At 37.4% G+C, this 13,700-nt stretch overlaps 2 protein-coding genes across 2 annotated transcripts; one reads left to right on the top strand and one right to left on the bottom strand.

Annotated features, from left to right (window-relative positions):
• LOC105166425 (protein S-acyltransferase 24-like) lies at window positions 311-9,915 on the top strand. The gene is made up of 13 exons (XM_011085769.2): window positions 311-849; window positions 1,798-1,938; window positions 3,913-4,025; window positions 4,965-5,044; window positions 5,144-5,307; window positions 6,204-6,342; window positions 6,437-6,536; window positions 7,089-7,146; window positions 7,383-7,460; window positions 7,572-7,670; window positions 7,961-8,039; window positions 8,143-8,291; window positions 9,176-9,915. Exons 1-13 carry the CDS (start codon window positions 568-570, stop codon window positions 9,596-9,598), a joined length of 1,905 nt encoding a protein of 634 aa, XP_011084071.1. The 5' UTR covers window positions 311-567; the 3' UTR covers window positions 9,599-9,915.
• On the bottom strand, window positions 11,452-12,948 carry LOC105166501 (putative UPF0481 protein At3g02645). Its single transcript, XM_011085879.1, has one exon. It carries the CDS (start codon window positions 12,946-12,948, stop codon window positions 11,452-11,454), a length of 1,497 nt encoding a protein of 498 aa, XP_011084181.1.

Here is a 13,700-nt window from a genome sequence, read left to right as displayed (position 1 = left end):
AGATACATAACTGATTCAACTAGATATAATTAAAATTATGCACGATCACATGTAACTATCATGTATGTGTTGCTTGTTTGCTATTTGTCGCGCATTTAATAGAATTTAATTTTAAATTTGCACTTTAATTTATCATTAAACATTTTTGTATATAATTAAGACAAAACGAATTTTTGACATGGTACAAGAGCTGTATAATTGACCTAAAGAATGTAATTTTTCTTTCTTGGCTTATGCAAGAAAATTGAGAGCAAAACAAAAATATATAAAAAAATAAATGGGGTTATTTAAACGAAAAAGCTGGAAAAATCCATGGGCAGGCGAGTTGGTTTCCTCAGCCTTTCATTATTTTCCCACAATAATTTCAATATTCTCCAATCCCACCCAGTCAACTCCCTCTCTCCTTCCAAGAAAAACCCTAGAATCGGTCAAATTCATCCACAATTTAAATTCATATATAGATTTACATGTAATGTATCCACACCCATAGACACGCGCCATTGTTGATCGTCAATTCGAATCCTCCCGATCTCCGTTCGCATCATCCACTTTTTGGTGTTTTGTGTTATGGCGTCGGAGATCGAGATAGTGGAGGAGGTGGAATCGAGAGATCATCGCCCACAGCCCTATTCAAATGGCGGAGAGGAGGCGGCGGTGGCAGCCGTGGCTGAAGATGAGAGCTTGAGGAATGATGTGTATACGGCCGCGGCGTATGGAGATATGGAGAAGCTGCAGCGGCTTGTGGAGAGCGAGGGATGCTCGGTTTCTGAGCCCGACGCTCTCGGCTACTACGCTCTTCAGTGGGCGGCCCTTAATAATCGGTCGGCAGCTGCTCAATACATTATTGAGGTACAAGGGACTCCGTTTTTTGTATGCAATTGTCTGGTTTGCAAATGTTTGACCTTTCGTTTGATGTTTAGTGATGATTGGCCGTAGTTCATTGGGTTCTGAATTTGGGTATGTGTATCTAACGTTATTGGATTCTGGTTTTTATATCGTGTAGAAGGAAATTGCTAATGAAATAGGTTGACGTTAAGTGCACTAGCGAATTTGGTAACGATATAAAGCACGTAAAATCTGTTTGTGATCAAGTTGTGGGATGATTCTTCTCTTAGAATATCTTTTTTGAGTTGCATCTCTGAGAACATGGTTATGTGTGAAAGAATGATCACCACAACTGTAGGACTTGTGTTATACATTGTTATAAATGATTTAGCATTAGTTCGGCCAATGAAGTTAAGTCTTTTGTATGAACTTTAGGCATTTTGACTTATTGTAGTACTATAGATATATTTCGTGGTGGTTTCTTTAAAATGTGTAAGTAGCTGGAATTGGAAATTTCACAAAAACAAATTGGCAAAACCTTCTATTTTTCATGTTCGTGTGGTGTCAGGTGTGACCATAAACATCAGGATCTAACTAAGGAGAGGGAGTAGGAGATTACAGTTAGTCATGCATTTATGTATCATATGCATTGGAGATTTTGCTAGTTTCTAGTGATGTAGCACATAGTGTTCGCATCAGGCCTCAGGGCTTTGCCTAGTAATCTATGTTCATGGAGTAAACTGTGTGCATAAGAGGCTTTGTCTAGCTTCTATTCTATATCAGTGCTTCTTAAGAGAAAAAAAGGGGCGTGAGGTACTTGATAAGGCTAATATCTCAAGATGGGTGCTGGTTACAGTTGTAAGCTGAAGTGGTGGTGTGAATTTAATGCAGTTTTACAATTTATTCTTTTCTTTGATTTGGATTTGTTGGAGAATATTCTAATCTTCTTGTGTTCTGGTGCCTAATTGACAGCATGGAGGTGACATTAATGCTCGTGATCATACAGGCCAGACAGCTCTGCACTGGAGTGCAGTGAGGGGTGCAATCCAGGTTGCTGAACTTCTGTTGCAGGAGGGTGCTCGAGTCAGTGCAGCTGATTTTAATGGCTATCAGGTTTGCTTTATATTCTTGTGGTCTTCATTGTAATTCAGTCACTAATTTATTAGTTCAGTTATTTGGAAAATTTAGGAGCAAGCACGCTCTGTTGTCTTTATCTTTCTAGAAACATATAATTGACTTTGACGCCTTTATTTGTTCGAGACATTTGTCCCTGTGACATTGTTATATAATGCATGTACAAATGATGATGATCATGCCTGGCAATGTTTCTCTTGAATATCGAGAACCTAATGCGTTTACTTACTTTCAGGTGTGTGATTTTCCTTTGTTAACTGATTTGGTTTTCCCTGGTTTGCAATGCTATAGAGTTATATTCATGTCCACCTCCATCTTATTATAATTCAAGGCATTTATCCTATCTTCTACTCAAGCCACTGCAACTGTCATGTAAAATCAGAAGAGAATATTTTTCTGGTTCATGTATGCCAATAGTTTAACACCATCACCTACTAATCAAATATGCAATAATTACTGTAATAGTTCATATTCAACTTAAAACTACTGTTGCATTGCTTCAGTGATGGAACAAAATCAGCTCAGTACGTACTTTCTATTTTTCTTCTCTCTGTCATTTTGGTGTAAATATACTCAAGTTGTGTTTAGAGTCTTGGGAGAATTCAGTGAGCCTTCCCTTTGAGTTCCCATTTCCCTTTCTTGTTTATGTGTTTGGGCTCATGTTTGCCGACGGTTTTGAATCCAATCCACCAACTGGTTCTCCCAGTGCTTTGCATAGATTGCACTATCTGGTTAGCTTGAGGCCATAGTGTTAAAAGATCAACTGAAATAATTTTCTGCAGTCTTAATGAGGAGACAACACAAATACCTTGGCGTTCTCATTTAACAATATGCAAAAACAGAGCCCAAATATCTCACTAGTTAAATTGTGCAATAAATAAGGTTTCCTGTTCGTATTATCTGTGTCTTCTTGCCATTAAACACCTCTGACTGTTCTGGTGATTTTAGATTGAGTGTGAATCAGACAGTATTTGAGTGAAGGAGCTCTAAGTGTGGTGAAGCTGAGGTCATCTCTGATTTAAGTTATGTCCAATGCTTCATAGAGGTTATAAGTTGGTAGTTAGATTCAAATCAATGAAAAATCCTTTACTTTTTCAAGTGAGATGCAAACTAAAAGGAAACTGACAGGAAAATAGAAAATAAAAACAAGATCATGTTTCAATCCCAACATTATTTGTAAAACTTTGGAGGAAAGAAGTGATCGACGATATGAACCGTTTACTACACTGTGGAAAAGTGTAATTCACAAGTTGCATTAGTGAAGATAAATCCTTGATTTTGAAACAGTTCTTGGGGCCTCAAGTTGTGTGTCAGAGGTTGATCCAGGCAGATGCACAAAGAACTGGAATTTGTTTTCCAGAATGGGGATATTTTTTGAAAAAATATTGAGAGTGATAAATAGAAGGTCTTTGGTGAGCTTGTAGCTTCTTAAACATTGTGTAAGATGTATACAAATTTAGAAGAAGTATTTAAGACTAATTTAGAATGTGTTTGAGGGAGCATAGTAGCTTTAAAAAGCATCTTACAATATATTGTAAATGTTCGACAAAAACTTTAGGAGCCTATGAGCTCCCAAAATTACATGGTAGAATCTTATGAACTTCTTGGAGACAAGGAAAGAACCTAGTGACAGATCCCGTTTCAATATTTATAAAATTCTTCACTTCAAATTACTTTTAAAACAAGATGTAGCATCTTTTAAGCTTCAGAAACATTTTATAAGATTTAGCAACTTATGAAATGTTTGAGATAAGCTTAGACGAACACCCTTTTAGCCCAACTCTTGTGCTAGTGGGACACTGTTGATATGGGCTTCGGTCTTGCCGTCTGAACTCTTCTATTTTTCAAGTTAATGCTATTTATTTCAACTAGTCATGCGTATTGTCACAATGATGGTCTTCCGGCTCCCTGAAGATTTCCTATTTATTTATTTTGAATTTGATCTGATTGCAGACAACTCATGTTGCTGCACAATATGGTCAGACGGCTTTCCTTTGTCATATTGTCACAAAGTGGAATGCTGATCCTGATGTTCCTGATAATGATGGAAGGAGCCCATTACACTGGTACTTGACAAATGTAATTGTAATTCTCTGTTGTCATGCATACTTGGGGTGCTTTAATTATTGCCTTTTACTTCATCTCAATGTCCAGTGTAGGCTTTTTTAGCTGGAACAATATGTTTAGGAACTCATTAGTTACTCTATTGGAGAAGGGGAGGTTTGTTACAATTTTGTAAATCCCTCGATGTGGTTCTGTAGATTAGTATGGTCCATGTTGAGCTTGGTACATTGGATGCTTTTTGTCTTTCGTTTATGTGAAGACAGAATTCTGCTTTATGCATAATATTCCATGATTTTGGTAGCACGTTACTGAGATATGGTTGCTATAAGTTTCACATGTCTGCTTTGCTTACTCTTTTTTTGCTCTAGCTAGTATTCAGTTGTGTATAATTTATTGGTTTTCGTCAAAAGTTGGCCCATGTCACATGGAAACCTTTGAGGTCACCTGCATTGTAACCTCGTAAAGCATTATCAGATCATTTGGAGTTATGTCCACGACTCCACTGATTAACAGTAGTTGCCCTTTTTCATCCCCATTCATTACATCATCTTAATGGTGATGTAGGAAGTTAAGCAATTACATCATCTTAATGGTGATGTAGGAAGTCATTGCTTATATTGATCCTTTTTTGCTATCTGCATCTAGAATTTAGATAAGCAAATTGCTAGCAATGCATCATGGATCAGTTAAATTACTGTGTACAATCATAGTCTTTACGCCTTCTTAATCCTTTTTATGCGTATGGATTGTATCCCATGTCGGAGCCAGAGCAATATGATTTATTTGTTTGCTAATGGTAGACATAGTACACCTTTACCTGTTATCATTGTCTTTCTACACCGATATTCTTTGGTAATTGTTATTTATACATTTCTTATCTGATTGATTGGAAACTTGAACCATTGACTTACAGTTTGTTAACCTATTTGAGTTGACTATAGGGCTGCTTACAAGGGATTTGCGGACTGCATACGTCTTTTGTTATACCTAAATGCGTATAGGGGACGGCAGGACAAAGAAGGTTAGAAACGATGCATGCTTATGATCTTGGTTTATTGATATTGTGGAAAATCTGTCACATCCTGCTTCAAAATTTTAACGTTTATATTTCATTATTTAGGTTGTACACCTCTGCATTGGGCCGCCATTAGGGGTAATTTAGAAGCATGCACTGTTTTGGTGCAGGCGGGAAAGAAGGAAGATTTGATGGTAACAGATAATACTGGGCTTACACCTGCACAACTTGCTGCTGATAAAAATCACAGACAAGTTGCATTTTTCCTTGTAGGTACTCTGTAAACATTTACTTTAGATTAGCATTGTCACTACAAATTCCATAATCACGCCAAAGAATTGGACTTTGCTCTTATTTAAAATTTTGTTGACCTCTGAATAAGTATGTCAAACAATTACTGTTTCACTTTCATTATATTATATGCATCACTCCTGTACTTCAGCATTCAGTTTCTCGATCTATCAATTTTTTCCTATATTGATTATCTTGTTCCACTAACCTGTGATGATAACTGTTGGCCCGTGAATGACCATAACAAGTTAGGATGTCTTTTGTTCAGTTTGTGTGGAGTTTCTATCCCTCATTTCCATCTGCAGTTGCAATCTGTTCCTGGTGCATAAATGGACAAGTTCATCATACTTATGCCTAGTTGTTGAGCTGCCTTTACTTAATAATCATTGCATGTTGTGCTCTTCATGTTATCTTATAAGATGGAACAGGATAAATGTGCTGGTAGATATTTTTGGAGTTTGGCCGTAATACATGATTCCGCAAATAAATTTGCCAAAAGAAGTTCATGATAGCTGGTGGTTTACTGCTGGCATGCCATATTTATCTGCATTTTGGCTCCTCATCTGAAATGTCAAGTAGTTCAATATTGAACTTGGGGCTTACTGACTTACCCATGTTTTTAAAGACTTAATGCCATAGTGTTAATTATGAAAATTATGTATAGCATTTTATAAGCTTCCTATGTTTTTCCACCTGGAAAGAGGTGAATTTCTGGTTGTTATGATAGGCTGCTGACCTGTGTATTATAATGTAAACATGAATTTACTGCAAAATCAAATCTTTGATTATATTTAGCAACTGGTGGTAATAATAACCATTCTTTCAAGTTGGATCTTTGGCAATGTCTGAGCTAGGTCATAATCTTGTTTTGCAGGGAAATGCTAGAAAGTTGTTTGATAAACGGTGGGATAGCAACAGCTTTGTTGGCAAGCTCTCAAAATTAGGACTTGCTCCATTACTTTGGTGTATAATCTTTCTGATGCTCTTGGCATATATACATTCAGTCGTTTTGGGTATTTATCCTAAATTTTCTTGTTATATCAGTTGTTGTTGCCTGTTGTGTGTAATTCGACATAGATAACTTTTTGTACTTGGTCATTGATGCAGCATCAAATTTACCAAGATTGACAGCTGGCTTTGGTCTTTATGCATGGATGGGCGTATTCTTCGCAACAGTTGGTCTTGTTCTATTTTATAGATGTAGCAGGTAACCTGTAGGTTTTCTTTGGCTATGTCTAAACCTTTCTAGGAGATTATCATATTCAATTTTGGTTACCAGTTGCAGTGGGTCGTGATATTAATTCCAGTTTGCTTAAACTTGGACGTTGATTGTAGTTGTGAAGATGACCTGTTTTTCATTTTAGAGAATGAGTTACCTGATGGATATTTGCAAGTATCTTTTTGTAGTTGACTAGTGGAATAAGCCATGTTCTTTTGGTGTAAGTGGTGTTCAAATAATGTTTAAATTACTTAGATGTTGAAATATACCTAGCAGCTGATGATTTCAAGCCAAACATGTTTATGTTTTCCTTAAACATTGGTGGTCTGCGCATCTGATTTGCATTCTTTTCTATCGAGCTCTCATTCCCAAGATGTAAATTCTGAAGTTGCTTGAATCTTGATTACATCATGCGAGTAAACTTGCATAGTGTCTTCATAATGGCTGCTTTTCTGCTTATGCCTACAAACAGATTTGCTGGTAGTATCTTATGCTGGGATTCATGAGTTTGCTAATCTTGTGTGGCCTTTCCATTTGCAGCAAGGATCCTGGCTATATTAGAATGAACATACATGACTCAGCAAACATGAAAGATGATGTACGTTGCAAAAAGTTTAGTGTTAATTCTTTTACAATTATGCACCTTCTGCTAACCCGTCATGGCTCTATCTTTTTCCTGTTGAGAATAGTTCAGTCATTCAGACATTAGTGTCCTGGCTCTTGTCCTTTGTGGATTTAAGCCTTATAGTTACATTTTAACTGCTTGCTTTTCCATTTGTAACTTGTGCATTTCTAGGTTTTTCTTATTGTATTAATTTCATTGATTTCATTTAGGAACCTTTGCTGAAGATTGAAATAAATAATCCTGCTTTGCTAGCTGGAAATTGGGCTCAATTATGTGCAACTTGCAAGGTATTACTTCTATTTGCTGTGTTGTGTAAATCTAATTAAGAGAATAAGCAGCAGTTCCCTTTCAAAACTTAATTGTATTGTTTCATGAGAGTTTCATGTTTGCTTTTTCAGATTGTTCGGCCTCTTCGGGCAAAACATTGTTCCACTTGTGATCGTTGTGTTGAACAATTTGACCATCATTGCCCATGGGTGTCCAATTGCATTGGCAAGGTGATTTAGCATTTACATGTTTTGCAATTTTTACTGTTATTCAGTGGCTAATGCAAAGAATTTTCTTCTACTTTAAACTGATATTAGAAATTTATTTATGCCTGCTCCAACTGGAATGATGAAGGTGCAGATTTCAGCTCGCTCTCCTTCTATCATTGTTGCTTGGCTTTTCATATTAGCGAGTAAAATAGTGCACTAAATTTATTTTCCATGCCAAGTATAGTGCTGCTAATGAATCAAAGTCACAGTTACCATGTCGTGTTCTGATTGCATTTTACAATCTGGAACAGAAAAACAAGTGGGATTTCTTCTTGTTTCTTGTACTGGAAGTTCTGGCAATGCTGATTACTGGATCGGTGGCTCTTACAAGTGAGATTTACCTTATCCTTTTCCCCTTTGCTTTTGAAGTGAAAATGTTTGGACTTTGATGTCAACATGAAGTTTGACCTATGTCTATCCATTCTTATTGCAGGGGTGTTGACTGACCCGTTGGCTCCATCTACATTCGGTGCATGGATAAGCCATGCTGGTAATCAGCATGTTGGCGCTTTGTCATTTTTAGTTGCAGACTTTTTCCTCCTTTCTGGTGTTGGAGTTTTGACTTGTGTACAGGCTTCTCAGGTATACCTCCGTTGTCTCATGTTCTGTTTATGATTTTGCGTGCCTGCTGATTCACCTTAATATGCACTCCTTATTGATAATGCATGGCTAGCACCTTTGTCACTTAATCTTTAGACTTAAGTATTTCATGGTTGTAGCCAATATCTGTTGCATTGTAAATGACAAAATCACAAGGTCTGCCATGTCAAGCACTAACTCTGAACTTGGCTTGTGTTGATGCTTGTACAGTTGCCACTGTGCCATCAGTTATCGTTCCATTTGTTCTTTGAATTCGACATGCATGTAACTGTTTTTACTTCCTTATATGAGTCTTCATAATCTGGAACAGATAAAATTGAAATTTATACTTGCTCTGTATGCTCCGTGAGTGCTTTTCCCTCTTGATATATTAAACTAAGTGTCTCACTATCACCTTGTTCTCTTACATGATTTGTTTTGTGAGAGTTAAAAGAAGATATAATATAATATACTTCCAAATCATGCTCATTTGGCACGAAAGAAATCTAGGCTTCAAATGCTTTTGTGCATTTGAGTCGTGTGTGCTCTAGTATTCCTTTTTATTCTGAAATTTCTAGTTTGAAGAAATCAGCGCTCCCTTCCTCGAGCAACCTGCAAAATCATCCAACAGGCTGCTTATGTGAACATTTGTTAAATTCATCTTCTTGCTGGTTTTGCCTTACGGTCCCGGAACTCTTGCCTAACATGGAGATATTCTTCAAATGCAAGATGCATAAACATAAATATACTCTATGAATCACAGTCGAATATTGATCTCTGAAAGACTCCAGGAATATTTCACATTGCTGTAGATTTCTAATCTAACAGCTCTCTTTTCTGCTTATCCATCTCAAGTGCGCATCTGAACGTTTTGTATTTTGCTACAGATTGCTCGTAATATTACAACGAATGAAATAGCAAACGTATTGCGGTACAGTTATCTAAGAGGACCAAGTGGTCGATTCCGCAACCCATACGATCATGGCTGCAAGAAGAACTGCTCAGATTTCCTGATAAATGGATACAACGAAGATATCGAGTGTATTGAGGAATCAACTGAATCTGAAGGAATTGGGATGATGCACATGACAAGGAACTCAAACCTCCCCAATGGAGTCAGCCATGCTCATCAAACGACAAATGGAAATGGTCATCTAGTAATCGATGTGAATAAAAATTCAAATTCACATCACGGTCACGTTCATTCTTCTCATTGCAGCCATAGTCATAGTCAGAGTCAGGGTACTGTTCCTTTAGGTTTGGGTATTGGTTTAGGCCGAAATGTTGCACGCCCTGCTGCGGTTTCATGATAAGCCCGTGCTATCATGATAGTCTTGGAAAATGTTTGCTTTGTGACCCCTATTGTCCATATATCACATGATAGGCATTCATATTTTTGTTTAGTCATTCTGTACTCCCTATTTTTGTCTATACAACTTTCTTTTGTCATAGCTCGAGAAACTATAAGTTATCACCGGCTCCACTTTGGTTCCCTCCGAGCCCGGTTTTGTTTTGTTTTGTTTCCACTTTATAGTCATTTTATGTCAGGACTTTAGTGGGGTTGTAAAATGTTGGATCATATACAATGGTAACGGAATTCTTATTTCACTTTACGATATTATATGCACACTCAACGGCTCATAGATTCGTCTAGAGAATTATAATCAAGTAGATGGTGTCAGAGGTTGTATTTTCCCATGGGGAGCAAACCAAGCTAAGTGATCAAAGTGTGCTGTGTAGCTTAGCAATTGCAGCTTTCCTCCTGTGAATGCTGCAGTTTTTAACTTATTGATGTTAACAACCTGTAAAGATCCATGCTAGAGTTTGCCCCCACTTGTAGAACTTTCTGATGCGACTTGAGGTGCCGAATCCCTTGTATGCCGTTTTTAAAAGTTTAAAATGTTTAATTGCCATTTGAGGCCTAATTTCAAGTAAAATTTGTATCAGAATCATGAATCATAGATTAACCATGATTCGGATCAGCAAAATGGACTATTATGCTACAGCCTCACTGTAAGGAGATGGTTTCTTGTCTTTTATTTAGTTGGCCAATCTTCCTCTCCAGACATTGCTATCTAACATGTTTACTTTTATTTCAAACTCATGATGAGACACTTTCTTTGTTGTAATGTTTATGTTTCAGCTCAGCAAACAAATGATCCGCTTCACTGGTGATTTGATCATGATATATGCACTCGTCTGGTGGAACTTTTCCACTTACTTGCATTAGATATGCATAACTATCTCAACCATAAAAGTCGTAGTATTATTCTATCATAGAGTTACAATTCACATATTCCCCCTAGAACAAAGATAATATTTTACATTTCTGAGAAGCAACAAGTCAGAGCACAAATAATTTTAGGAGGCGAAATAACAAGAGACTTTATGTTTAGAGAAATATTGCAGTTAATATCTGAGTGATCAGTGAAATATAAAAATACAGTCATGTTTGCTTGTTCGATTTATTCCATCTCATCCCATCAGATCAGATTAAGCGTGTGTTTGATTGTCAATATATGTTTATCCGGAAAAAATGAACACACATACATATCCCATTAATTATAATCATTACATGTTCTTTTTTCCATAACAGCTTTTACATGTCAAATCAACTATTATCATTATAGTTTTATCTCGCGTCAAATCATATACTAAAAAATAAACATCACTACAACTAAACACATTTCTTCTCATGTTTTAATTCTTTTGACTCGGTTTTCCTGTTCAAGGATCTATGGTCCAGATTAGCATACATGTTGTGATTCTAAAATTTGTTTAATTAGAATATCTTTTCACAAAGAAGTTGAAACATTAATGATTAATAACTACAGAAGTTGAAGAAGAACAGATGTTAAATTTCTTAGCCAAAAGCTAAGGAACTCTTTCAACTTAAATTGAAGGGAGACAAGTTGATGAAGATGAGTTCCCATCAATGTTTCTATCAATTTAGTCAGGCTGATAACTCAATCATCTAACTTCGAAAATCAGGAAATCTTCAAAAAGAACTGAAAAGTCAATTAACATATCAACAATTCCATTGCCTTTCTGTTAGAGCAGAACACTGTGTTGATCTTCTAGCATTCTTGCACCATTACCTCCACTCACTGAAAATAATTAGACAAATACAGCTTTCTTGAAACATTAACCAAAACCTGTCACCCTAATATGAGAAGACCAGATTCTGGCTTTGTGCTGTGATCTTGCCGAACCAGCGTCCGCAGCCGAAAACCGAGCAGAAGGCTTGCAGTGTAAGCAGCACCAGCACTGCGATGGTAATAAGCACACCAAGAAACTTCAACGAAGCGTAGCCGTATTTCTTCAGGAGTCGTTTAACCTTAACACTGAGTAAATTGCCGTATCTTGAGTTCACATTGTCAACGGCCTCTTCGATGTTTGATTTATTATCGTTCTTTTTCGTTGATTTGCCAATCCCATTGAAAATATGGGCAATTTCGTCGTCAGGCAGTTCACTTTCTATGATCCCCTCGTTTCTCAGAATTTCCACATCCTTGGAACTGTCTATAATTCCACACATCAAATCCACATACTCGGCCAGCTCCAAGGTTGATCCTGGTTCGGTTGTTGCTGCTTCGTAAGCCACCAAATTCCTCAACACGACTTCTGTTGTAGCGTTCACTCTAATCACTGGGAGATAGAAATTCTTTTCCTCAAAATCGATGTCCCTGATTCCTCCAGGTGTGAGTGTGAATTTTATTCCAGCGATTTCAGTCATCTGTGTAACGGAAGGAATGTCGATCTCCTGGACTGACGGGTTTTCTTCATCAGTACCTCCTTTCTTGAACAGGCCTAGAATTTTATCCCATGGCACCTTCTGCACGGCGGATAGAATTTGGCCTGCAATTCCAGCCCCTGGAAAGCCTCGTTCAGCAAGAAATTGCACGCCTTCGACAACATCATTCAGTCCAATTCTTGTCACTGCGGCTGAGAACATGGAGACGTACTCCTCCTCTTGGATACCCCTGTTGTTCACAATCAAATAATACATGCGATTCAGCAGGTGAGCTTGACTTACATCTCCGATTATCGCCCGTTGCTTGTTCAATCTGAGAGGAGAATGGGCCTGACAGAGAGTTTCAAATTCCTCAAACAAAGAACAGTCATTCTGATCATTGGGGACGAGTTCAAGAACTTGAAGAATTTTCTTGAGCAAAATGACAGGGATTTGGTTCTCCAACATCAGAATATCCCCCGCCAGGTGCTCCATTTCGGGATAATTCTTCAAGAACTGGACCAAGTATAGACCATCAATGGCCAGAATCCAGGCCAGCGTCTGGATATCAAGATCCAGGTACTCATCGTAGCAAGCTCGAAGAACAGGCTCCCATTGGACCAGATCCTCAACCACTTGCCTAAACTTCTGCAGCTTTTCCTGGCCCAGAAATTTCCTGACGGCGGCAAGCTTTTGCTTCTGCATTATGTAGAGGTCGGGCCGCAGGTGGTGGTAAGGCCCCAGGCCCAGGTGCTGAGGGGCGTAAGCTTCTGGTTTTGCTTCAGTCAAGATTTTTGACACTCTGAACACACAAGAAGGAATGTCGAAATCTATATCCAGGACGTGTTGTTGAGGGAAATTCTTCTCCATAGCAAGAACCCATCTTTGCTCGCTTTCGACAGAGCTGAAAATCGAGTCGGGAGACATTTTCTTGACGGGTTGTGGCTGCAGACTGCAGTGAGTTTTACGGGTGATTGTGTATGTGCTTCTGCTGTGCTGCTCTCTACTGTGTTATAATGGGGGAGTTGTATCTGCTGATGAGCATCAAAGACAGCCCCCAAGAGATATTTCCTAGTGAATTTGCATATGATTAATTTCAGAGAAAAATGTTTGATTGTGAAATTGCAGTCACGTTTTCCATTTACGTTAATTGTCAGTAATTTTGGGGTACGGGTTTGATGAGAAGATGTGCACATTTTTGTCCTTGGAGGATCACAAAATCTTGATTTTTTAGCTGTCATGAGAGGAGTAGGTAAGGTAACTCATCACAAAAATATGGGTATAATTGGATGGTTGTCTTCCTGTCAGGGCTTTAGATATATCGTTAATTAATAACTAGTAACAATCCACATTTGATGGGTGTGAAAAATAAATATTAGGAATAATTATATTTATATTCATGATTTATGGTCTATTTATACAAATTATTCTTGTTTTTGTTTAATTACAAATGATAGTTTGTGTTATGATGTTAACGTTTTTGGGGAGTATATGTATAATTCTTGAAAAAGCAGAGGTGGTTTGCATAAATAATATTTACTTTTCTAGTGGGTGCATGTGTAATTTCTTAAAAATTAGAGAAAGTATGTATAAATAGACCATAGGTTAGGGATGTAGATGTAATTATTCTTAAATATTATTTTCAAAACATAAATGCATATGATTATAAAAAATAACTT

The sequence above is a fragment of the Sesamum indicum genome, linkage group LG7 (assembly GCF_000512975.1).
Source record: "Sesamum indicum cultivar Zhongzhi No. 13 linkage group LG7, S_indicum_v1.0, whole genome shotgun sequence".
Taxonomy (NCBI): domain Eukaryota; kingdom Viridiplantae; phylum Streptophyta; class Magnoliopsida; order Lamiales; family Pedaliaceae; genus Sesamum; species Sesamum indicum.
This window is presented reverse-complemented; position numbering and strand designations above follow the sequence as displayed.